This window comes from Babylonia areolata, chromosome 18, assembly GCF_041734735.1.
Source record: "Babylonia areolata isolate BAREFJ2019XMU chromosome 18, ASM4173473v1, whole genome shotgun sequence".
NCBI lineage: Eukaryota > Metazoa > Mollusca > Gastropoda > Neogastropoda > Buccinidae > Babylonia > Babylonia areolata.
In genome coordinates, this window is record NC_134893.1 from 62,924,734 (window position 1) to 62,948,895 (window position 24,162).

The 24,162-nt window shown below is 44.8% G+C and overlaps 1 protein-coding gene across 3 annotated transcripts; it reads right to left on the reverse strand.

Annotated features, from left to right (window-relative positions):
- Positions 1–1,713: 1,713 nt before the first annotated feature.
- LOC143292989 (protein phosphatase Mn(2+)-dependent 1K-like) lies at positions 1,714–24,118 on the reverse strand. 3 transcript variants are annotated; one of them, XM_076603751.1, is made up of 5 exons: positions 23,979–24,118; positions 9,249–9,845; positions 4,720–4,940; positions 4,048–4,140; positions 1,714–3,246 (listed from the first exon to the last, which is right to left on the reverse strand). In XM_076603751.1, exons 2-5 carry the CDS (start codon positions 9,817–9,819, stop codon positions 2,980–2,982), a joined length of 1,152 nt encoding a protein of 383 aa, XP_076459866.1. In that variant the 5' UTR covers positions 9,820–9,845; positions 23,979–24,118; the 3' UTR covers positions 1,714–2,979. The 3 variants fall into 3 exon arrangements, with proteins under 3 accessions (XP_076459866.1, XP_076459868.1, XP_076459867.1); XM_076603753.1 differs by having other exon boundaries at positions 23,987–24,061; XM_076603752.1 differs by having other exon boundaries at positions 23,960–24,058.
- Positions 24,119–24,162: the final 44 nt, after the last annotated feature.

Below are 24,162 nucleotides of genomic sequence, written 5' to 3' on the forward strand. Positions count from 1 at the left end.
AAAGTGTTCTACTTAAAACATGACATGTTCTTTGAAACATTCATATACGAATTTTGCAAGTCGTGGTTGTAAGGGGTCGTAATTACACCACTGACTCACTGTATCATAATATCATTTATTTTCAGTCTAATATCATCACCTTAGATGAACAGACTATAAATAAATAAGCGTAACTCACTGTATCATTATCATCAACTTTTGTGAATTCAGACTTTATATCTGTTGAGAAAACTTTTTGTAAGTATTCATATCTAATACATTTGTCTAGAAAATGATATTCATCTTCTAATATACGACGTGTTTTCCATTTTCTTGCGTGTTCTTCTGTGTCTGTCTATCTGCCTCTTTCTACTTGGAGATCATGTGCACTTATGCAAAGTCTGCACATGGCGGTTCTATGCTCAGTTTTTCTTGAATAGATCAAATATGGTTCTAGTCTGTATTCTTTAGAAACATTATTGTAGAATATTAACTTAGATTCATTTTCGTTTTTCTGCTTTCTCCAGAAATTTATGTATGCCTGTGTGTAGGTGTTCTTGCTTTAATTTAACGTCTTTTCACATGATGTGATATTAGATGTCAAATGCGAGTGTATGCATGTATGTGTGTAAATGCTTGCATGTGTGCTTGTGCATGTGTGTGCTTGCATGTGCAAGTGTGTGTATATAGTAAAATGGAACTATTAAAAGTATGTGTGTGTGTGCATGCATGCACATGTAAAAATATGTGTGCCGATGTGCATGTATGTATGCCCATGTGTGTGTGTGTGTGTCCATGTGTATGTGTGTGCCCACATGTGTGTGTGCCCATGTGTGTGTGTGTGTGTGTGCGTGTACACACACACGTGTATGAGTGTGTGTGTGCATGTGCGCCCATGTGTGTATGCGTGTGTGAACCTATATGTGTGTGTTTGTGTGTGTAGCATTAGAGTTGAAAAACCTGGTCATATTTTGCACACATACACAGAATACATGAAGTACACACACACACACACAAACACACCAATATACCACCCTCCACACAAAATAAGAATACCAACTTTATTCCATGCACCCATAAATATCCCCTCTGGCACACTGGTATCAGCATGTATCACACCCTGTGCAGCACCAAACATGCAGAAAAAACGTGTGTACAACAAACACGTTCACACTATTCCTTTTGCTATATGCCCAACACTCTTTCTCAAAACTTGTATACTCTTTAGTTCTACAGTGTTTGTCATTCTGTGTGAAGGTTTAGAAAACATGCAGGTAATCAGAGTAACTGAATCTGACAAGTTACAATGACATGCCAGATACAGTGACATTGGTCAGTCCTGCACGGTCAACCAGTGAAGACAGTGAGACCTCGCACTTCAACCAACTGTGGGTTTTTTCGGTTTTGTGGGCTGCATCTCCCACATTCATTCATTCATTCATATCAACATGTGGGCTTTCACATGACATGTATAATGTACACCCTTTTTTTTACCCCCAGCCATTTAGACAGCCATACTCTTGGGTGAGTGCATGCTGAGTTTTCCCGTTTCCATAACCCACCAAACACTGACATGGATTATGGATCTTCAACATGCAATAATTGTTTGACCTTGTGTATGTGTATACACATAAATCCACATCTGTTGACCTGGGAGATTGGAAAAATGTCCACCCTTGATCCACCAGACACAGCCATGATTCTAACCCAGGACCCTAGGATTACAAAACTATCACACCCATCAAAAACGGAGTGTATGTGCCAGTGTGATTATTATGTGGAGTTCTGAAGCTCAAGGTTATACAGATTGCAGTGCACATCACCATACTGATGTACAGGTCACCAAGTGCTGAAACACTTCACCCAGTTACAGTAGCACCGTACTTAGAGGGACAACACATCTGGTTTTACCTGTCCATTTCTATCATCATTACATATGATTCACAAAATTGCCAGGCTGCTTGTACTTTTTGTCACTTTGCACTATGAAATCCAAAGTTGTGGAGTATAATTATCTACACATGCGTATGTGTGTGTGTGTGTGTGTGTGTGTGTGTGTGTGTGCATGTGTGTGTGTGTGTGTTTGAGATCCATGGAGAGGAAATGTCTCTACCCCAGAAACAGAGTGACAAGACACAATTAACACAGACAAAACACTGGACAGCCATTGCTCACATACAATTAACACAGACAAAACACTGGACAGTCATTGCTCACATTTTCATACTTTTCTATCCACTGGGACAAATCCATATATCACAAGAAAGGTAAGAAAGGTGGCAACATTAATTCTTTGTAACACCAGACATTTCAAAATCAGAATTCATAAAAACATATTCAGAAATATAAAAATGAGTTTCCATACAACACACAGTGTGCATGGGTTGCAAGCATTGCTGCATGGAGGTCAATATTGACTTCAAACAATAGTGAACTAGTCTTTGTGTGTGTGTGGGTCATATGCATTGCTGTGTGGAGGTTAATGTTCACTTGAAATAATGGTGAACTTGTCTCTTGCTGAACCATTTTCTATCCACTGGGATAGATCCATATATCACCAGAAGCTGAGATAGGCTGCTGCATTTGTTAACAACACTGGATATTTTGAAGATCAGGATCCCCCCGAAAGCGGAGTATGGCTGCCTATAATGTGGGGTAAAAACAGTTATACACGTAAAAGCCCATTCGTATACATACGAGTGAACGTGGGAGATGCAGCCCATGAACGCAGAAGAAGAAGAAGAAGATCAGGATACTTCAAACTGCAGTCAGCTAGTTCCTGCTGACCACATACCACAACAGTACTGCAGTGAACTAGTCTCTCTTGCTGAATATGCTGCACCCAAAGGGGGAGTCTCTCTTTCTGGATACCTTGTACCACAACAACTGCACTGAGCTAGTCTCTCTTTCCGGACATGTTACACCCAAAACAGTACTGCAGTGAACTGGTCTCTTTTGCTGAGCATGCTATGGCCAAAGAGGTACTGAAGTTGTAGTGAACTAGTCTCTCTTGCTGAACATGTTACGGCCAAAGCGGTACTGAAGTGAACTGGCGGAAGCGATGTACTTGCCCCAGGCCCCAAATGGCACCACGATGACAGAGGAGTTGTCCTCTGACCCAAAATGCAGTGCCTGATCAGCCACCAGACCGGCAGCCTCTGAGGGGGTCTGGCAGCTGCTGATGATGTTGACCATCTCCTCATCACTCAGCACAAAGCACAGTCCATCCGTCGCCAGCATCAGGAAGGCATCATAGCCGTGTCGTATCTGATGTCATGACAACAATAAGCAAATCAGTGCTGCTCTGATACAGTCAGTTCTACAAAGTGTTTACAAGTATACATTACTATCTGTTACAAGTTATGAACATGTGAGAGATAGGAAGTGTAACATACTCACTCTGCTGGTCCTTCTGACCCTTGCTCTTTCCCCCTCCTCACAATACACACACACACTGACAACAGCAACTGAGCCACTTGTACTTGCCCCGAATACCCCCTCCTCCTGTGCCTGTACAATGCATATCTATCTTTACTTGAAGAGCTTGTATGTTGGAGGATGTTTGTCTGGAGGAAGCATGTGAAATTTTGCCCAGCAAATGAAAGAATCTAAGGGAATGAGGTTGCATACCACACTCACCAAATTTTTCTCCCCCTCCTCAAGACCTTAAGTAGTGGTCTGAACGCTTATTATTCAGATAAGTGATAAACTGAGGTCCTGTGTGCAGTAAGCACTTAGCTCATGTAACAGAACCCACAACAACAAAAGGGTAGTCCCTGGCAAAATTCTGAAGAAAAATCCACTCATATATACACGTGTGTGCTTATGCCTGGCTAAAGCTTGACTGTTGTGCAAATGACTCTGTGTTTGAAAAGTGCAGAGTTTGGTCTCTGACCGAAGATAGGAGCTATATCAATAATAATTTCACTGGATCACCATCCTTCTGTTCTTTCTCATCCGTCACTGCAAATGGCTGTCTGCTGTGAGTGCTGATGTGTGGGTTCCCCCCTCTCCATATTCCCTGACACCCATGACTCATTATACAGGCAGCCATGTAGCTGTCCATACCTCCAGATCCCTGAGGTGTGGCTGAGCAATGACACCAAAAGACTTCAGCTCTGTGTCCCCAATACTGCGAGTCATCCCCAGTCGTCCATTCACCTGCAACATGTCACAGACTGTTGCACAATGCCACACAGTATCCTTCAAGGTGTTCTGCCATTTGCTGACTTAATGTGGACATGTAGTGAGAAACTGACACTTTAAATGTCACTTTAAATGTGTGATGTGTAAAAGTGATGAACACCTGCTGATATTTCATATTCCATTTGCAAAGTAACCAATACATTTTCCTCTTTTCTGTACAAGTTGTACATAAAACATAGGAAACATGAAATGGTATTAAACATGTAATGTATGCTCGTCACCTACTTTGCAATGATATTCGTGGAAAAGAGATAAAGATGGCTGAGAAGAGAAATATCTCTTGTAAATATAATAATGGTCTGCTGTCTCCAACAAGCTTTTTCTATAATTCACCCCAAAAAATAGGAAATTATGTAAATGATCTGAGATTACAACTGTCTCTGGCACCACACAGCCCACATCTCTGTAACTAAATTTATCCAGTAGCTGCAATGGCTGTGTGGAAGCCCACAGTCTGATGTGAGAGCTGCCCTGACTGTTGTGTACAATCTATTGTTAGTAATGTTACCATGGTGTTACATCCCACAGACTGACCTGAGAGATGCCCTGACTGTTTTGTACAATCTTGCCACCCAGCTTGGTGACTCGGGCCGACTCCTTGGGGTCTTCAGGGTCGTCGTCGTGAGACAGCCTCAGTGCTCTGCCCTTCCTGCACAGCACAGCACGGCTGTCCCCCACATTGGCCACCACCATTTCTGAACTGTCACGGATCAGACACACTGTGGCTGTCGTCCCCGTGCCAAATGTTTCTGTGTCTGCAACATCAGTGGTTTGTTTTTAGAACACTCAGCGCAGAATGGAAATACTGCCACCATTTTCCAGACTAAACTTGATAGTACAGACAGACAGAATAAGATGAGATCTATAATCTGTAAATGATGACAGAAATGTATCTTTTGTCATTTTGACAAAGTTTTCATATTTCAACACATATGAAGCAATAGTACTTAGTAGTCCCTTGAACACTGCTATCTAAAATGTACACAATACACTAATAGTGCTTGACTTGATGAAAATTTTGTTTGATTTGGTAAGCAAAATCACAGTATTAATGTGTTTTCATTACATTTCATTTTGAAATATAATCAATCAAAAGCCAAATATTAGCATTTTCCAGTTTATAATATTTATAGACTACTTTCACTGGTGATACAGTCTATAAATATTCTAATTCTTTGTGCTAAAGCATCAACCACAAAACAGAAACAACACAACACCAGTTCAGCATCCACAGTATCACAGAATACAGTTTCAAAACTATAATGACATCAGAGCACCAGTCTTAAAAAAAGTATCTGATTAAAAAATAAAGTATAGATATATGCTATCATGAGAATATATTCCTCAGTTCCATTGTATTCATGATCAGAAAAATATACTAAAAAGCCTATTGTTAGTATTAAGTGAAGCAAGCCAAACTGTTTTCTTTCACATGGAGCTAAAAACAGAGATGTCACATGGAACCAAAATGTTTATGGTACAGTTCCCTTTCCATTGTACTGCAGGCAGTAGATCTATCTGGATCCCAGTCCCAGGTGGTAAAATCATGTTTCAAAGGATATCTGAGTCCATCACAATACATAGTTTTGCTACTATGCTGTGCTACCACACTACCAGCCAGTTTAACTAGACCAATGTACAAAAATATGTGCAACAAAGGTCTTTTCCATACTCTACACCCTCCCCCCCTCTGGGCACAGTCACCACAAGGATACCATCATCCATATATCAGGGTTATTTTATTACTACCAGAAGATACATCAATGACAGATCTATATTAACACCACAAGCACCAGATACAGAAATCACAAGAACCATGACACAGACATAGAACTACAAGTACTATAATCACAGATTACAGAAAAGATGACAGAAATCACATTATAATGACAGCACAGGGCTTAATATGTGTGCAGCTTACCCATAGTGTCAGATGCCTTGATTGTGCACAATGACAAAGGATTACCATTAACCAGTTGAGTGCCTACAGGACATCAGCTGAAGTCCTACAAAAAGTGTTGCCATAGTCAGTATCATAGTGCCTTTTAGTTTTAGACATCCACTGACGACCTGCATATGTTCCGATTTTTCATTCATTGGAGTTTGGTTCAATTCACATAAACAAACTCTGAAAGGTTAGATTGATGCGTCTGGATTATAAAAATACTATTTAAAAGAACATACATCAGGTAGAAGACCCCTTTCTACTTGATAATGATTTGCTAACCGACCACATGATATGCGCATGAAAAAGGGAGTTGCATCATATACACAAAAAAAGGGCACTGGAAACTGTATCCAGTAAAGGAGGTGGTAACAGTCAGCGGATTTACACAATTCTGAAAGCTGTGCTTGTGATCATGGACAGCTATAGCTATGGAGAAGGATCTCTCTTGTCTGATGACTGGCTTGAACACAAGGTAATATTTCTTATTGACAACGACAGTGATAAAACTGACAGCCCATTCTATGGTAATTCAGTTTTGGTCTATCCAATCAGACAGCGTTTTTGAACAAGTGGCATATGAAGTGGCATATGACTGACAGAATACAAGCAGCGAGTGTTGGAAGAAGGGGAGGAGAGGGAGAGGAGTGATATAAGACCATAAGTTGAATGCCAGCCAGTGGTTATGAAGGGGGCATGGCAGTTGGACGCCAGTGTACTCACATTTCAATGCAGACTGCAGGAAATCGACAACTGCCAATGCTCCATGATTTTCACAAAATGCAGGGTTGAATCTGTATTGGACGTGAAACAAGTGCTTTTTGTGTTTAACGCTTTTTTTCACTGAATTAGATGGTTGACATGTTTGAAGAGGTGGCAAGCCGGATGCACAACAGGCACTTTAATCGGCCCACTTGCAACTTGAAGGGAGTGAATGTCTTCAAAGAACTTCACCCTCTCACTTGCAAAAGCTCTTAACTGTCAAAAAGCTTGCCAGCTCAGTTTCTGAGACTGTGATTGACCTTTTCCACTGACTATAACCACCACAGTCATTGTTAGGACAGTGATTCACTTACATGTCTTCACGTGCTGTGATTTGTTTAAAAATCATAAACTTATGGCCTGTTATAATTTCTTCTACAGGTATAATCTGACAATAGGCATGCTATTTCAAGCTCTATTTTGTTTCTTTTCTTTATGGATGTCATCATCTAGAGGTGGAAATATACTTTTTTGTAGCACAAAAATTATTATCTTGATTTTAAATGCCTGAACAGTTATCTACAATCCACCTACTCGGGTAAAAAAAAGCCCAGATGCAGAAACTACATTCATTTTCCTTCACAAAAATGTTTACTTTCTTTCTGTATCTCCCATATTTTTGTACTAGAATTTGTTTTGATTTATTACCCCTGAATCCTCAAAATTCCCTGGCAAGGGGACAACACTTTTTTAAAACTTTTTTTTTTTTTTTTTTTACAAAATTCTCTGGCACTCAACTGGTTAAAATAGCATAAGATGACTTGCTGTGACATTGAAAGACTAACCCATAAACTGACAAGAGAGGCAAGGCCTTCAAGACTCACTTGTGATAAATTAAGTCCCCTAGCATTAATTACAGAGTAATTTCCCTTCTTTACTATCTGCACCAAAACATTTGCAAAATAAATAAAACTTCCATGCTTAGCAAAAGAAGTTCCTGTTGGAACAAAAAATGATAATAATGACTCCTCTTGTTGTTGTGTCAGAATAAGAGGTCAAAGTGCCAAGTTTAGAGAATACAAAAAATATAAATATAACAGTAAATGCAGTTTGCATATAATTAGGCTTCTTTTTTATTTTTTTGTGCCCATCCCAGAGGTGCAATATTGTTTTAAACAAGATGACTGGAAAGAACTGAATTTTTCCTATTTATATGCCAAATTTGGTGTCAGCTGACAAAGTATTTGCAGAGAAAATGTCAATGTTAAAGTTTACCACGGACACACAGACACACACACACACACACACACACACACAGACAACCGAACACCGGGTTAAAACATAGACTCACTTTGTTTACACAAGTGAGTCAAAAAAGTAGTTTATCAGATGTCTTGCTATTGTACTGATAAAGGTTTACCCATGACATCGACACATGTTTTGCAATCATACTGTGGCACAATGATTTAAGGTTTACTGTGAAGTTGTGTGTCAGATGTCTTGCTGTTACATTGTGCATACTGACAAATGAAGCAGCGTGTCAGATACTGTGGTATAACACTGTGTACGTTGACAAAGTCTTACCCATGACATAGTGTGTCAGATGTTCTATCACAATTTTCTCATTAACATAGTGTTACGTTGTAATATGGGCTTTGATCATGACTCTCGCACTTTATGAATAATACTCAGAGGACGCAGGGTGCTGTCTGAGGCAGGTGATGATAGCTGATTGTTTCCCAAAACGTAAATGGCAAGAATCAAACACTTGTTCTTAAAATCTTCAGAGGACGTATAACACTGTCTGATAGTGATAGCGACAAGGGTTGATTCTGATCTCTTGTTGAATCTGATATGAACAGAGCAAATATCGACTCATATATCAGGTTCAAAATGCTGAATTTCAATAAAAGATTAACAGTTTAATCTTCAACACCAATATAACTGTAAAACACTGGAAACGAGCCTTTTACAACTCTTCATAATTCAATCTTTACTTTAGATCAGACTTCTGCATCAATCTCTACAACGATCAGCGGACTCCTTACTTCACACGCTCTTGAAGCGTTCTTCAATACAGCTTTTAGGCATGCTCGCTTGACATGTAAGTCCTATCTTATCCACAGATAACCGTTGAACCTCGCTTGACATGTCAGTCCTAGCATATCCAAAGATAACCATTGATCTTCTCGCTTGACATCTCGTCCTCAAGGTTTTTGAGTTGTGTCGTATCTCAACCAATAATTTATGTCACTTTGCAATTAACGTCACATATACTATGATATAGCAAATCTTTACGCAATCTAAAGTTAAATATGTAGAAAGAGCAAAATTTGTTTTTAAAAGATATAAATACAATTCAAATCTATCTCTAATAAAAATGCAATCTCAATCTGTTTGTAACACATAGGCTTACCCATGAAGTAGTGTGTCAGATGCCTTGCTATCACATTATGCACATTGACAAAGGCCTTGCTAAGAACCAGGTGCAGATCGTCTGTCTTGGTCAACAAGTATTTGATGTGATGCTCCAGATACTCCACCACATAGTCTGCAGCAAAGGAGCTGGCATGTCCATCAAAGATGCCAATGTACAGCAAGTTGTTTTCTAACTCCTTCACCACCAGGCGGTCTTCATTCACTTTGCGTCGGCCAATCAAAGATGCTGTCCCGACTTCCTCTAGTGGAATTTTAGGAATCAACTTCCCCTTCTTGATGCTTTCTTCCATGAGAATGGAGAGGGACAGACGGTTGTTCCATGACCCCAGCGTGTCAAAGTTCACTCCCCTCTGATGCTGTCCCTTGTTCTCAGGGTCAGACAGCACTCTGTGCACAGGGGCCGAGTGGTGCACCAGTCTGTAGAAACTCCCCTCTACAATCCTCCCCCCAAGTCTCACATCATACAGCCTTGACCTGAAGCATGCCTGACACAGTGTCACCCACCTGTGACACACTGACCCACTGACAGCTGATTTCAACATGGACATCTGTCTTTACTCCAACCACATGAAAACTGAAACAAAAAAACATTAAATGTGATATTTTTGTTATACCTTGTATACATCTTTAAATTTTGAACACAACTGTGAACACAAGATAAATTTCCTATCATTCATTTCAAGTTCTATAACACCCCCAACACACACAAACACCCCCACAAACACACATGCACACAACTGGCTCTATGTTACACAAATACATGTAAATTAAATACACATGAACCCTTCTCCTAAAATTACTATTTCATGTCATCACTGTTTTTTGTTTTAGATTTTTTTTTGTTTTTTAATGTAATACCTGGTACAACAGGTCATTAAAAAATCTGTCATCAATGGAATAATCGGACAATTGAGGCATACTATAATTATGCAAGGAATGCAGGGGAATAACTTTTAACTTTGTGCCCATCTTGAAAGGCAGTGCGTTTACTTCAGACTGACAATGGCTGCTTAACTTGGAACCTGCATGAAGCGTATATGGACTGGATTGGTCTGCTTAAGTCCCTTTTACTGACAGCATGAATTTCAAATCTGAAGTTGGCCAAAGCAGAATTATTTTCTGAAACTCTCTAAACTCAGAGATTTTGTAGTCTTTTTTATTTTGAAAGTAGGGCAACATAAAATATGTACCTATGCAAGTTTATAGCTGTGTTTGTTGCCAGCTGGTATGCTTATTTCTGTGATGAAAAATCAATGTGGTGCTGTTATTTTCCCCATTAGAACCTTAAACGGAAAAGCTGAAGACATACCTCCTTTTGCATAGGTTTTTTTGGCGGGTCTTTTAAAGCTATTGACATGCACATCTTTAAAACTGATATTTGCACAGCATTTGAGTCAGACACTGTCTGGTTCAGTTGACTCCCTAGATGTTTATAACACATGTCTACGTCAGCTGCCCCCCATATTACGCACACCTTGATGGACTGTACGTCTGCTACCTGGATGACTCTCAAGGTAAAACAAGCCAATGTAAAACGGCGTCAAGCAGAGCCTAACCGGCGTAAGTCTGGTTTAACTGTGCAAAGAGCAACTTTTATGCACTTGCATAATCTGGTTACAAATATGATACTTGAGGCCCCCGTACTATATGATTGTTCAGATGAGATAATTCCCACAGTAACTGTCATTATGAGTAAGTCTATATCATCTGGTATTGTACCTCAGAGTTTGAAGCATGCTTTTGTCAAGCTCCTCTTGAAAAAGGCCAACCTTGATCCAAACAGTTTGAAACTACCATCCTGTTAATAGTTTACCTTTCTCACCAAAGGTGTTCAAGCATATTGTGTTAAAACAGTTGCTGTAACATCTGGAGTCTCACAACCTTTTAGTGTCATTTCAGTCAGGTTACTGTAAGTACCACAGCATGATAACCATCTTGTCGCATGTGGTTAATGATCTCCAGGTTTCTGACAGTGGTCATGTGTCCATGTGTACTTCTGGCTGCTTTGGGACTGTCCTGGATTGGTTCATCTCTAACTTGATGCACCCGAATTGTCCTTGTTGGTCATGAATGTTCTCCCATCTGCGTTGAAGTATGGAGTGCTACAGTGTTCAGTCCTGGGTCCAGCTTTATTTTGTACATAGGTTTTACCACTTCTTTGCAGATAATTCCCAGCTCCATAACTCTACTGTCGCATCAGACTTTCCAACTCTTTCCAGTAGTTTGCAAAAATATATTGAGAATGTGGTTGGGTGGATGAGTGTAAACAAGATGAAGATGGAAGAGGATAAAACCAAGCACAAAATAAAAAAATAATCAGGTCATCTGTACCCGTATGTCCATCTCTGGCTATGATAAACCATTCTCCCAGTCTGTTGGAAACCTTGGCATCTACTCAGATGAAGCACTCTCCATGGATGCACATCAAACACTTATCACACACTCTGTTCTGTCAGTTACATGGACTAAGCAAAATTTACTCCTTACTACTGCTGCTGCCCAAAAACTTGTTGTTTCTTCCATTCTATCTACATCAGCCGACAATAACTCTCTCCTAGCTGGTCTCCCTAATAAAATACTACATAAACTGCAATGCATTCTGAATGATACAGTCAAAATCATGTTCCACAAGCCCAGGCATGAGAGTGGAACATCATTGCTCTGAACACTTCACTGGCTTCCTGTGAAGGCTAGAATTCAATATAAAATTGCTTGTCTTTGCTTTCAGTGTCTCTATTATAACAATATGCGATCATATTTTTCAGACCTTCTCAATCTATACCATCCTTCTAGAACACTATGCTCTTTTGACTCCTCTCTGCTGACTATTCTTCGATTCTCCCTCGAGACCTTTGCAGGGTGTCCTTGTAAAGAGTCTACTCCAAGTGGAAGACACTCTTGAACCTGCTGCGAGCGCCTGCTGAGGTTGGTACTATCCCTATATGTCTCAATGCCCTTGTAGCACCAGCAAAGGAGAGCCTTGGACCACCGCATGAGGTCATCAACGAGCACAGCAAACTGCTGCAAGTTCCTGAAGAGTGAAGTTCCACTTGGCTCCTGTGACAACCAAATCACGGCTGCAAGAAGTGAGCCAGAGTGGGCTCCCCATTCCTCGTGAGGATGCATCATGAAGAACGCCACTTTAAGTGAGGGGGCTATTGGGACCTCCTGAGCCAGAAGGGGGGGGAATGGGGTGGGGTGGGGGGGTGGGGGTAAATAAGCCATTGCTGATGTATTTCAAGGAAACAATCTCCCAGACAGATGTGCATGACCCTGGGCTAAGCTCTCTGAAGGCCTAGTCTCTGTGCACCTTGAACTGAATACTTAAAACCCCTGACTGACCGTCATGGAGCATATGGCAGATGTCATCCCTGAGACGGAGGACCGACTCAGGAAGAAAGCATGATTTACCCCTTGTTGTGACAATCCCTATTGTGTGCACAGCTCCAGAAATCTGGACGTGTGAATTGTACACAGGGCCTGCGACTGTGCCAAGTGGAGTCAGTTGTGTAGGTACATACATAGAGGAATTGAACACTGAACTGAACCTGGATACCCATGTCAGCCCCACCATTGGCAGAAGACGGGGGGCAATGTAATGACCAAAGAGGAGGGCAGAGAACTGGATTACCCTGTCCCTCCACATGAACATCAGGTACCGGTGGGATGCCGGATGAATGAGGATCTGGAAACCCACAACCTGCAGGTTGAAAGCTGCAGCACATCACACTGCTGAATGGTCTCTCAAATGTGTGCCTGTGTGCCCATAAGAATTTGGCCCTGTTGAGGGGGGCAAATCCAGGATTGGTTGCCACCCTCTTGGGACCTTGGCAATCACAAGCAGGCATCTCTAAAAACTCAGGGCCCCAGTTTGGGGTCTGATGTCATGCCTTCAAGAAGCCATGTGATATCCCCCTCGTCATTATGCTACCATGCTCCTCCAAGATGGGTACATAAGGAAGAGGATTGGGTCTTGAGGAGGGGGAATCTTCTGCCCTAAACAGCATGCACCCCCATATAACCCAGTCATTGAGTCCCACCTCACGCCACTGTTGTGCATGGGAAAGAAGCCCCACTTGCTGGGGCTGAGCGACTGGAGGGTCTAAAATGTGTCCGAGTCATTTGGGGTGTAATTAGGCCCCTGCTCTGTGCAGGGGACAAAAACTCAAGAGGGAGTGCTGCTGGGTGGGAAGTGACTGCTAGGCAGCCCTTTCTTCCCCTGATATGTTAGAGAGATAGATTACGGAGCCCCTTCTGGCAAGCATGGAGTTGATGTGCGGGCTGGTAGTAGCATCTGCCTTAGCTGTCAGACGCGCAGCCACTCTGTCGCCAAAAGTAGGCAGCTGTGGATGGCTGAAGAGTTAATGAGGTTCAGGAGAAGACAACTCTGAACCTCACAGAAATCCCCACTCATCCATACGTGACTGGCCCTGTAGAGGAAAGCAGCAAAAAAGGCATAACGCTGAGAAAACATGTAGCAGACACTGACAGGCCTATTTATGTGCCTCAGCCAGACATCTTGTAAGAAAGGATGGCTGAGGAAGGGAAGGGAAGGCGTTGTAGGAAAAGCCCCCTGTACCACCCAGAGGGTGTTACCCCACAGAAGCTGTGTGAACAGGGGTGTATAAGGACCCAACCACACCCCTGGAAGAGTCCTTTTCATTTGTCTTGTCTTCTCTGTCTATAGAGGTACTTCCTGAGGGGAACAGACCCCAGGGACAGAAAAGAACTCCATACTGGGTGGGGGTAGAGAATAACTAACCCTGCCCATGAGGGCGGGTTTAATCAGCCACTCCTGTGCTGTCTGTGGGACCTTATATCAAGAAGTGGTCTTGGAGGTGCTGCTGTGCTGCCAAAGAAGGGTTAATGATGACAGTGTGGCATGAAGGGCAGATTCCGAGGGCTGATGGCAGAGTGACCCATGTGGGGAGGGTCAGCCCCAGTGCCACCAGGATCTAACTGGGTTTAGCCTGATGAAAAGGTGAGCATAGACTCGACCTGTCACCCAGGAGAGGGGAGGAGAAACCATCTGTATTCTCACTCTTCAGAACAGCAGTTCAAAATGAACCTCCCAGTCCATATTGGGCAGGGTTTCCTCACACCTGGACACACCTAAGGGGGTCTCCAGATTTCTGATTTGGGTGTGCGGCCCCATGGGAAGAAAGGTGGGCCAATCTAAAGGCTGGTAAGATGCTGGCTGATTATCCCCTTCACGCCTGCTGCAGGGCTAGAGCCCCTGGACTGTAGTTCCAACAACGTCTACGAGGATGTGCCAGTTTCATCACTTTGCGCCTCCTAAGATGGTTTGGAAGGGATCCATGCATGCTTGGAGCCTGAGGGCATGAACACCCATTAATCTCCCCAATGCAGTAATGAGAAGCCACAAGCTGCACTGACCTTGTCAGGGTGACCCAGAAGCAGTCAGTCCCTAGAGGGAGGCGCTAGAGACCCTAGACACCATGACCCAAGGGAAGGGGTCTCTGAGGGGGAGGTGCAGGTGACCATGGAGGCTGCTGTATTATGATTTTTGATATGGATATTTATATAGTGCCTATCCTCAGTCGGGGACCAAGCTCGAAGTGCTTTACAAACTCAGGGTCATTTGCACAACAGGCTGCCTACCAGGGCAGAGCCGACTGACAGCTGCCATTGGGTGATCATCATTCATTTCCTGTGTCATTCAAACAGATTTCAGGCATGCACACACACACACTCAGACATCTAACATTTTATGTGAATGATCATTTCATTCATTAACCCCACCATGTAGGTAGCCATACTCCATTTTCGGGGTTGTGCATGCTGGACATGCTCTTGTTTCCATAACCCAATAAATGCTGACATGGATTACAAGATCTTTAACATGCGTATTTGATCTTCTGTGTGCATGTACACCCCAAGGGGGTTCAGGCACTAGTAGGGTACGCAGATATGTTGACCTGGGAGATTGGAAAAATCTCCACCCTTTACCCACCAGGCACCGTTACCGAGATTCAAACCCAGGACCCTCAGATTGAAAGTCCAATGCTTTTAATTGCTCAGCTAGTGTGCCTGTATTAGGAACTGTGGTATATGAACTGTGCATTATTTGGGAATTTTGATACAGAGGTGTATGAGACTGATGTTGTGTATGAAGATTTTTGTGTGTCTGACACACTTTAGTACTTGATCGGATGTCTGTGCAGGTTTATGGATATTATCATATCAATATCATATCAATATCATGGCGTGCAGGCCTGATAAGGCCTTTTGCCCGCTTGAAGTAGGGAAGAAAATGTGAGTCCCCAAATATGATAGATGCATTTTTCCAACATTGAGTGCACAATGCTTGTCAGCACATAGGCCAAGAAATATCTAGATGAGTTTCGTATTTAAAATTCTGTAAATGAATGTCAAGATAATTTTTAACAGTATTCACTGTTCCTGCGGAAACAATATCTTGTGACAAATTATTCCAAACATTTGTTACTCTGTTAGTAAAAAAAAATGTACAAATCTGTAAGTTTTTACTGAAAATTTAAACAGTTTGTAGGAATGGCCTCTTGTAGCAGTGTTCTCATTCAATGTAAACAAAGAATTCATAGTTCTGCTGTCATATAATCCATGAGTCATTTTATACATCTCTATTAAATCACCACACAGTCTTCTATACTCTAAACTATGTAACTGAAGTGCTTGCAATCTATTTTCATAGTCCATATCAGCAAAGTCAATGATTCTTTTAGTAAATCTTCGTTGAACATTTTCTACTACTGTCTATATGTTTCACTGAGCCCATATTCCAAACATTTCCATATTCCAAGACTGGCCTGACTAATGACTTAAATAATGGCATCATAATGTTCTTACTTTTACAATGTATATTCCCAACTAACATTCCAGTCAATCTATTGGCTTTTTTTATGGTTTCATTAACAAGAACATCAAAAGAGAGATCAGAGTCAACAATGACCCCAAAATCTCTCTCTGATGAAGTCTCCTGCAGCTCAGTACCATCCACATCTTGGTGTCATACTCGACCAGTCTCTTTCCTATCAGCAGCATGTTGCAAATAATGCAAACTGTGTTACTTTGAAATTCACAGAATTACATCCATTCATCATCTCCTGACTGAAGATGCAACCAAAACTCTCCTCTGTGTCTTTATGCTGTCCCACCTGGATTATTGTAATTCCCTACTTGTTGGTTCACCCAGCTACCTCATTGATAGGCTTCAGAAAGTCCAGAACTATGCTGCTCATCTTGTCTTTCGTTCCTGTAAATTTGATCACGTCTCTCCTCTCCTTCGTACTTTACACTGGCTCCCAGTACAAGAAAGAATTATTTACAAAGTCATCTCTCTTTGTTTCAAGTCCATTGAGGCTTCTGGTCCACAGAGGGGGTTGGGGGGGGATGAATAGTTTTCAATGATGTTTGGTATCCTGTGTTCAATTTTTCCTTTTTGATATCTACATGTGTTCGACATATATTTGTAAACGCCTAGGGCTTATTTTCAAGATTAGGCGTAAATGCTCAAAATAATAATAATAATACAGAAAGGATGAGTTTGTATTATACTCCATGTTTGGTGTTACATATACTTACCATGTCAAACTGATGCAAACTAGGCCTATCGGTTTGTTCTGCTTGGCCAAATTTCGCGCGGTTAACAGTGAAAAGATGAGCAGTCTTGCCCGGTCCGCCCCTAGCCAATCAAACGCCTCTAAAAGCTATAAGCGCTGAATCATTCCGTGGCCATCGAAGAAAATGCCCCATGAGAACCACGGCAGAGATGCGGGGACGGATAGGCGGGCATTCGAGTTTGACATGGTAAGTATATGTAACACCAAACATGGAGTATAATACAAACTCCTCCTTTTGGTGTCATATTCTGTACCATGTCAAACTGATGCAGAATTTAAAGCAAATGGAGGAGGGCAACGCCTACTGGTTCGTATGGGGAGCCCTTGTAACTGAGACGGCAGTGTTAGCCGCGACAAAGGAAATCCCCTTGGAACCGTCAGCCCTGGTCATACGGAAATCCCTGAGGTAGAAGTTGATGAAGGGATTCTCAGACCGCCAGAAGGCTGCCTCCAAGACATGCTGCAGTGGCACTGAGTGTTGAAAAGCAGCCGAAGTAGCTATGGCCTGCACTTCGTGTGCTCTGGGATGAAGACAGCTGATATCCCTGTGTGCATGACAGTAGGCTCTACGAATGACTTGGGAAACCCAGCAGGAAATGGTGCCTGCAGCGATGTCTTTCTTGTAATTCTCATTGAGGGAGATGAGAAGACGCCTCTGAGAAGAACGCCTATGGCGAGACCTATCCCAATAGTATTTGAGACACCGAACAGGGCAGAGATGCCTATCCTCATCATCTTGGGCAAGAATATCAGACAAAGGTCTGACCCTCAGAGAGGGGGAAGGGACCTCGAGGTCTTGGTTCTTAGCCAGAAACTCTGGAAGGAAACGAAGAGTGATGGAACCATCTCTGTGGAAGGCCAGATCTTGTGGCATTCCACTAAGACCATGAATCTTGCTTCTACGACGGCCTGTGGCCAGCAACAGAAGGAAAGTCATCTTGAGGGTGAGCAAGTCGAAAGGAATAGTCCCCAATGGCTCGAAGGGCTGTTTTCAAATGAAATCCAGCACCAGGAACAAGTCCCAGAGGGGCACTCTTCTGGGGCTTCTAGCTTCCTTCAGAGAGGCACCCCTAGCCACCTCTCTAAGCAGGAAATCCGCTTCAAAGGCGGGACCACCTAGTTGTTTGATTGTGGTACAGATGGCAGACCTGTACCCTCGCACAGAACTAGCAGACAGGTTGAGAACCGAGGAGCAGTGAGCCAGAAAGTTGGCCAGCTGCATGCTCATAGGGTTAGTAGGGGGAATGTCCTGAGCTGTACACCACCGCAACCATTTCTTCCAGCGAAAGTCATACAAAGTCTCCGTTCCCTCCCTCCTTGCTTTGGTGACTATGGAGAGGTGGTCAGAGGAGGCACCCCCCTGGGTCAGCGCAGCCGACACAGAGGCCGACCGAGGGGTCGAAGACTTCAATGGTGATGCTGACAGTTCCGACCGCACAGCAGCCACGTGTGCAGGTGGAGAGGTTGAGGATTGGAATGAGGAATGCCCGAACGAGGCTGCCTCAGCAGACGAGATTTAGTTTCGATTTCCTGGGGTGGAACATGTGTCAGGGACTGAAGGTCCAGGGCTGGGCTGGCCATTTTGGCGCAATGAGGATCAGCTGCGGGCATTCCAATCTGGCTTTCTGTATCACCTTGGACAGAATTGGAAAGGGAGGAAACGCGTAGGCAATCAGACTGCTCCAGTCTAGAGAGAGAGCATCCACTGCCCATGCTTCTGGGTCGGCGACTGGAGAGACATAAGTGGGAAGTTTCTTGTTGAACTTTGGGGCAAAAAGGTCCACCATCAGCCGAAACCACCGTTCCCACACCCCCTGAAGGGTGTCCTTGTCCAGGGTCCACTCTGTGTGGATGACACCCTTGGACCTGCTGAGAGCATCTGCCAAGATGTTGGCTTTTCCTGCTATGTGTCTCGCTGAAAGTGCAAAGCACTTGCTGTGGCACCAACGGAGGAGAGCCTCGGTCCGCAGGGAGAGGTCTGCCGAGTGCGCTCTCCCCCCCCCCCACCTTTGTTCACGTAACATGCAACCATCGTATTGTCTGTGAACAAGCAGATGGTCTTGCCAGTGGCCTCCCCCATGAAGTGCAGGAGAGCCCTGCGAACTGCCCCCAGTTCCAGAACATTGATGTGGCATTGGCGCTCCTCCGGGGACCAAGTCCCTGCTGCATGGAGTGAGTCCATGTGGGCTCCCCAGCCCAGGGAGGAGGGGTCTGTGAAGAGTGCCACCTGAAGAGTAGGTGGGGCTATGGGCACCCCCTGTGTCCGAAGAGGGGTGATTAACCACTCTGATGTCACCTCGAGGAACCACTCACCCAGACATATCTGGGTATCCCATGGCTGAGTGCTCTGGGACCACTGTAACCTCAGTGCCCTCTGAAGAGGGCGCTTGAGAACCCTGCCCAGGGGAATGAGAGGTGCCATGGACTCCATCATGCCCAGGAGGGAAGAAAGTGTTGCTTGGGAGGAACGGCGCAAGTGGCTGAGGAGGCCTGCCAGACGGTCCCAGCGATCTGACGTCGGACAGACTATCATGGACCGCGTGTCGAATCTCATCCCTAAGAAGTCGAAGGACTGACTTGAGAACAGATCGCATTTCTCCTGGTTTGTGAGGAAGCCCAGTTGGGAGCAAAGGTCTAGAAGTCTGGCCGTATGACTCTGGCACAGGGCCTGCGACTGGGCCAGGATAAGCCAGTCATCCAGGTACACACAGAGACGAATGGATTCCGAGCGGACGATGGACACCAATTCCCGCACCACCTTGGTAACAGGAAAGGGGCAAGGGACGGACCAAATGGGAGGGCCGAGAACTGGAACACCTTGTCCCTCCACACGAACCTCAGGTACCGATGGGATGCCGGATGGATGAGGATATGAAAATAAGCATCTTTCAGATCGATAGAGGTAGCCCAATCGCCCTGTTGAATGGTCTCCCGAATCTGTGCCTGTGTGTCCATCTTGAATTTGATTTTGGGGAGGAATTTGTTGAGGGGGGACAAGTCCAAGACTGGTCTCCACCCTCCCGAGACCTTTGGAATCACGAACAACCGGCCGTAAAAACCGGGGCCCGGGTCCAAGAGTTGAGATATCGCCCCTATGAGGAGTAGGTGCAATATCTCTTTCTCTAAGACGCTCTCCTGCTCCATCCAGCTGGGCACATAAGGAGGAGGAGTGGATCTTAGAGGGGGCGGTCCTCCGCCCAAGACAGCACGTACCCCGACTCTAGCACCGATACAATCCAGTCGTTGAGTCCCAGAGCACGCCACTGATGTGCATGCCGGGACAAGTTTCCTACTTGGAGGGCCTGAACGACTGGCAGTGCTGAATCAGGGCCCAGTCATTAGGGGTGCTGCCTTCTGGCCTTGGGCATGGCCAGTCGGCTTGGACAGACATGAGGTGATTTATTCCTCTGCCGCTGATTCTGCGCACGCCGCTTTGACTTAGGTGGCATGGTATATGGAGGGGCCCTGGTGGCCGGTCTCTTCAATGGCATAGAACCCTGGCGCCCCTGGGAGGTGTGTGCTAAATATGAGGCCACCTCCCAGTTTGTCTCTGCCCTGTGGCTGACAAAATGGGGTGCATACTGGCCGAAGAGGGAGTGCTGCTGTGCTGGGATGGACCGCAGGGCAGCCCTCTCCTCCACAGGAATGTTAGAGAGGCGGAGAACGGCGCGCCGCGCTAGCACAGTATTGAAGTGAAGGCTGGTAGCTGTGTCTGCAGCTGCCGTGAGACCAGATGCTACCCTATTGCCAGAAGTGTTTAACCTCTGGTCGGTGAAGAGGCCAGGCAGGACAAAGGAAGGAAACCCCGTGTCCTGATTAACTGGACGCTGTTCCCACAGCTCATTGGCCCTGTGGAGGAACGCGTCGAAGAAGGTATAAGCCGTGGAAACCTTGAGGAGGCAGCGGCGGGCCAATTTGTCCCACTCTGCTAACATTTTAAAGGATAGGGTAGCTGAAGTGGGGAAGGTGGTGCGCTGTGAGACCAACATCCTGTCCTGCGCGGAGGGCTCTGCTTCCCTGTAGGCAGGGTGGTCCTGTGTGTACCAGGACCACACCCTTCCCTTGGAGGAATCTTTAAGGAACTTGCCTGGGGAAAAAGCGCCCGGGGCAGAGAGGGACTCCCTGCCTGGAGGAGGGACGGAAGCAGCACCCCTGACAGTGCGGGCTGGCTTATTAAGCCATTCCTGCGCCATTTCCGGCGCTCTGAGTTTCCTTGTGGTTCTGGAGTTAGAGTCACATGGCCTAAGGAGGGTTAAGGGTAACAAAGTAGCCTGAGGGACTGATTCGGCATGCATGACCCTATTGGGGAGGGTCAGTTCGAGCTCGGCAAAGTCCGAGTTTGGTTCAGGCTGGTCCCTAGGGAGGCATGGGCTCAGTCTGTCCCCATGAGATGGGGGCAAAGAGTGCTCATCCGCTTGTTCGTCCTCATCCGAAGACAGGGGCTCCCACTCTTGTTCGCAGTCCATCCCCTGCTGGGTGCCATCCCAAGTGGATGTATCCACTGGGGCGTCCTGTGAGCTGTGGTCAGCCCAGCGGGATGAGCTGGGACGATCCCGAGCAGGGACCATAGCCGCAGCTGTTATGTCCTTGACGCCTGAAGTGGGTGGGGAGAGTGAGGACCGTAGGTCCAACCATGCTTGGGATAGTGGGTGCCACACCTTCTCAGAGAGGGCGTCCCTGGATGCATGAAGGACCCACGAGTGCTGTGAGGGGACAAACACCCACTCATCTCCCTGTAGGACCAAGGGCTGGGTAGGTGGGAACTGCAGGATCCCCCGGGCCGAGCGGGGCCCCTCGGCAGCCGTCGCTCCTGACAAGGAGGCCGTTGTGACCGTGGAGGTAACCTGTGGGTTGACAGAGGACCAATTTGTGGACAGAGTGGCAATATTGGTTGAGGAGTTAGACCTGACCGACAAGAAGTCGATCCCACTTGTCGGGGCTGTGTGTGTCACCCTGTGAGATGTGCTGGGTTGGGTCCGGTGGGGAGCGGACAAGGGGTTGGCCCCTGGTACTCCCAGCAACCCAGCGTGCACCATAGGTGTGCCCCAGTACGGGTAGAATGGGGGTAACCACCCGTGGGCACCAGCCATCCTGTGACCCCAACCCCAAGGGTCACTGGCGCCTTGACCTCCATGAAGGGAAAAACCTGGCCAAGTCAGAGGGAGGTCAGGTCTGACTTGGGTGTCAGTCCCGCCTGAAGACGAGCGGGCTGGCTGCCCGGAACCGCCTGACACGCGCAGGCCTCCCCCAGCATGGGAGCCCGGCCGGATAGCAGAAAGACCTGCAGAGGAGGTTGCCACGCACCCCGAATCCCCTCCCCTGGGGAGACTGGGGTGGCTTGGCCCGGGTGGGCAAAGTAGAGATCCCCCCCCGGAACCAAATTTTTCTCCCCCCTAGGAGGAGGTGGGGGAGGGGGGTCGACAGAGAAGGGAGGAGGGGGAACAGCAATGGGGCCTGTGAGGGCTGCTTGATTACCGCGAAAATGTGCTGGTTGAGTAACAAACTGTACTACAAAATTATCTGGCAAAACTGAAGCATGAGTGTCTTTGTGTTTGGTCCACACTTCTTGTTCCCAATCAATGTCAGGATAATTAAAATCACCCATCAACACTTTCTTACCTGTGCCACTCTTCAAAAATACTACTGGGAGATCTATATGCAACTCCAACTTTTAATTCCTCATTTTCAAGCGTAAAGGAGCAAAAGACAGGACTGCAAACTTCTTCCAGCTGTGTATTACATACAACATTCAGATAAGTCTTTACAAACAAGCCTCATTAGAAAACAAGACATATCCATCAATTACATGTTCCCACCCAGAGTCAGGTCTTGGGGTCTTTGGCTTTAGTTCAGTAACTGCATTAATGTCTGGATTTAAATCCCAAGCCAAAGCATTCAGTTCTTGTTTTTCACTTCCAATACTATCTGCGTTTCAATTAATAATAAAAACATCAAACCTTGGGGACTGTAACTATCACCCCTTACATACCATAATTCCTGTTATTTGTAACTTTCATATCTTTTTATTTATTTACACTACATTATTTACAGCATTTCTTTTGGTATTCTCGAGTCAGTGCTCCGAGCTTGGTACCCCAGTGTTACCAGCTCTGTCATTTTCATCCTGGCCAGGTTTAGGTCTGGGAATGATTCTACCCCATTTCTGATGATGACATCCAGTCCTTCCTCTTCCCTCTGTCTTTTCATCTCCATGTTCAGTTTTTTTGTCACCTTCTCTTTGTTTTTCAGTCTTATCTGGTACATTAATCATTTTGCGGAAAGACTGTTTCTCGCAGTTTCTAAGGCGTTTTAATTTGTTGAGGACCATCTCTTTGGTGTCAACATCTGGGAAAATGATTTTGATTGGTCTGATTAGTTTTTTTACATTTTACTGTTTAAATGCATGTTTTACTCATCAGGTTTTACAATGTACAATGCAACTGAGAATGTTTGTTTTTTTACATGGAAAGACACTATATAAATTTGATTGTTTTCATTCACACACACACACACACACACACACTCTCTCTCTCTCTCTCTCACACACACACAGAGTAATAACTTGATAGTGGATATGTGCGCATCCATTTTTTTAATATCTATATATCTATACAGAAGCACATGCAGTATTTAGCATTTCAATTTCACCAACCTCTAAATATAAAAATTTACAACACTGCACCCACTGAGGCTGCCCCCAACAACAAGCAAATATTGTAATAAACAATCTGTTTTCACATACAGGTATCAGTGTATGACGATGAGTTGACTGAAGAGTCATCTCTTCCCAAGACAAACTCATTGAGTCAGTGTGACTGATGCTCAGACACAATCATATCAAATCAAATATCCATCTCCTTTAGTCTCAGTCTGCCTTGGATGCCTGTTCGTTTGCATAGATTCCCTAGGTTCCGCGAGAAAAATTCACCCATAAAACTAAAAGTAACCCATCACTCCAATCATCATCGTGACTGAAAGGTCCACATAAACCAGGCTAACATTCCTTTTCCAAACTCATTACGTGAATTCCTATTTTGGGTTATGAATCCCTAGACTTATCTCTTACGTTTTTAGCTGCAGTTTACCTGGTCACCTGAGACAATTCTTTGCGCTTCCCATGCGGGTCAGCACTGCAAGCGACGTTCCGACGAAAAGAAAATACCTAAACAAATGAAGGGGAGGGGAGGTCACTGTTCAGGGTCGATAAATCAGCATAGTACAAGAAAGGGCAGCAAAATCAAAACAAACAAATTCCAGTTTAGATCAACA

What these genes read in the sequence shown, in the direction of transcription:
- LOC143292989 (XM_076603751.1), bottom strand. Translation starts at nt 9,819, where the DNA reads ATGTCCATGTTGAAATCAGCTGTCAGTGGGTCAGTGTGTCACAGGTGG. An exon ending in TCTGACACACTACTTCATGG is followed by an intron (nt 4,941 to 9,248) that starts GTAAGCCTATGT and finishes CTGATGTTGCAG; the next exon opens with ACACAGAAACATTTGGCACG. An exon ending in CACACCTCAGGGATCTGGAG is followed by an intron (nt 3,247 to 4,047) that starts GTATGGACAGCT and finishes TCATGACATCAG; the next exon opens with ATACGACACGGCTATGATGC.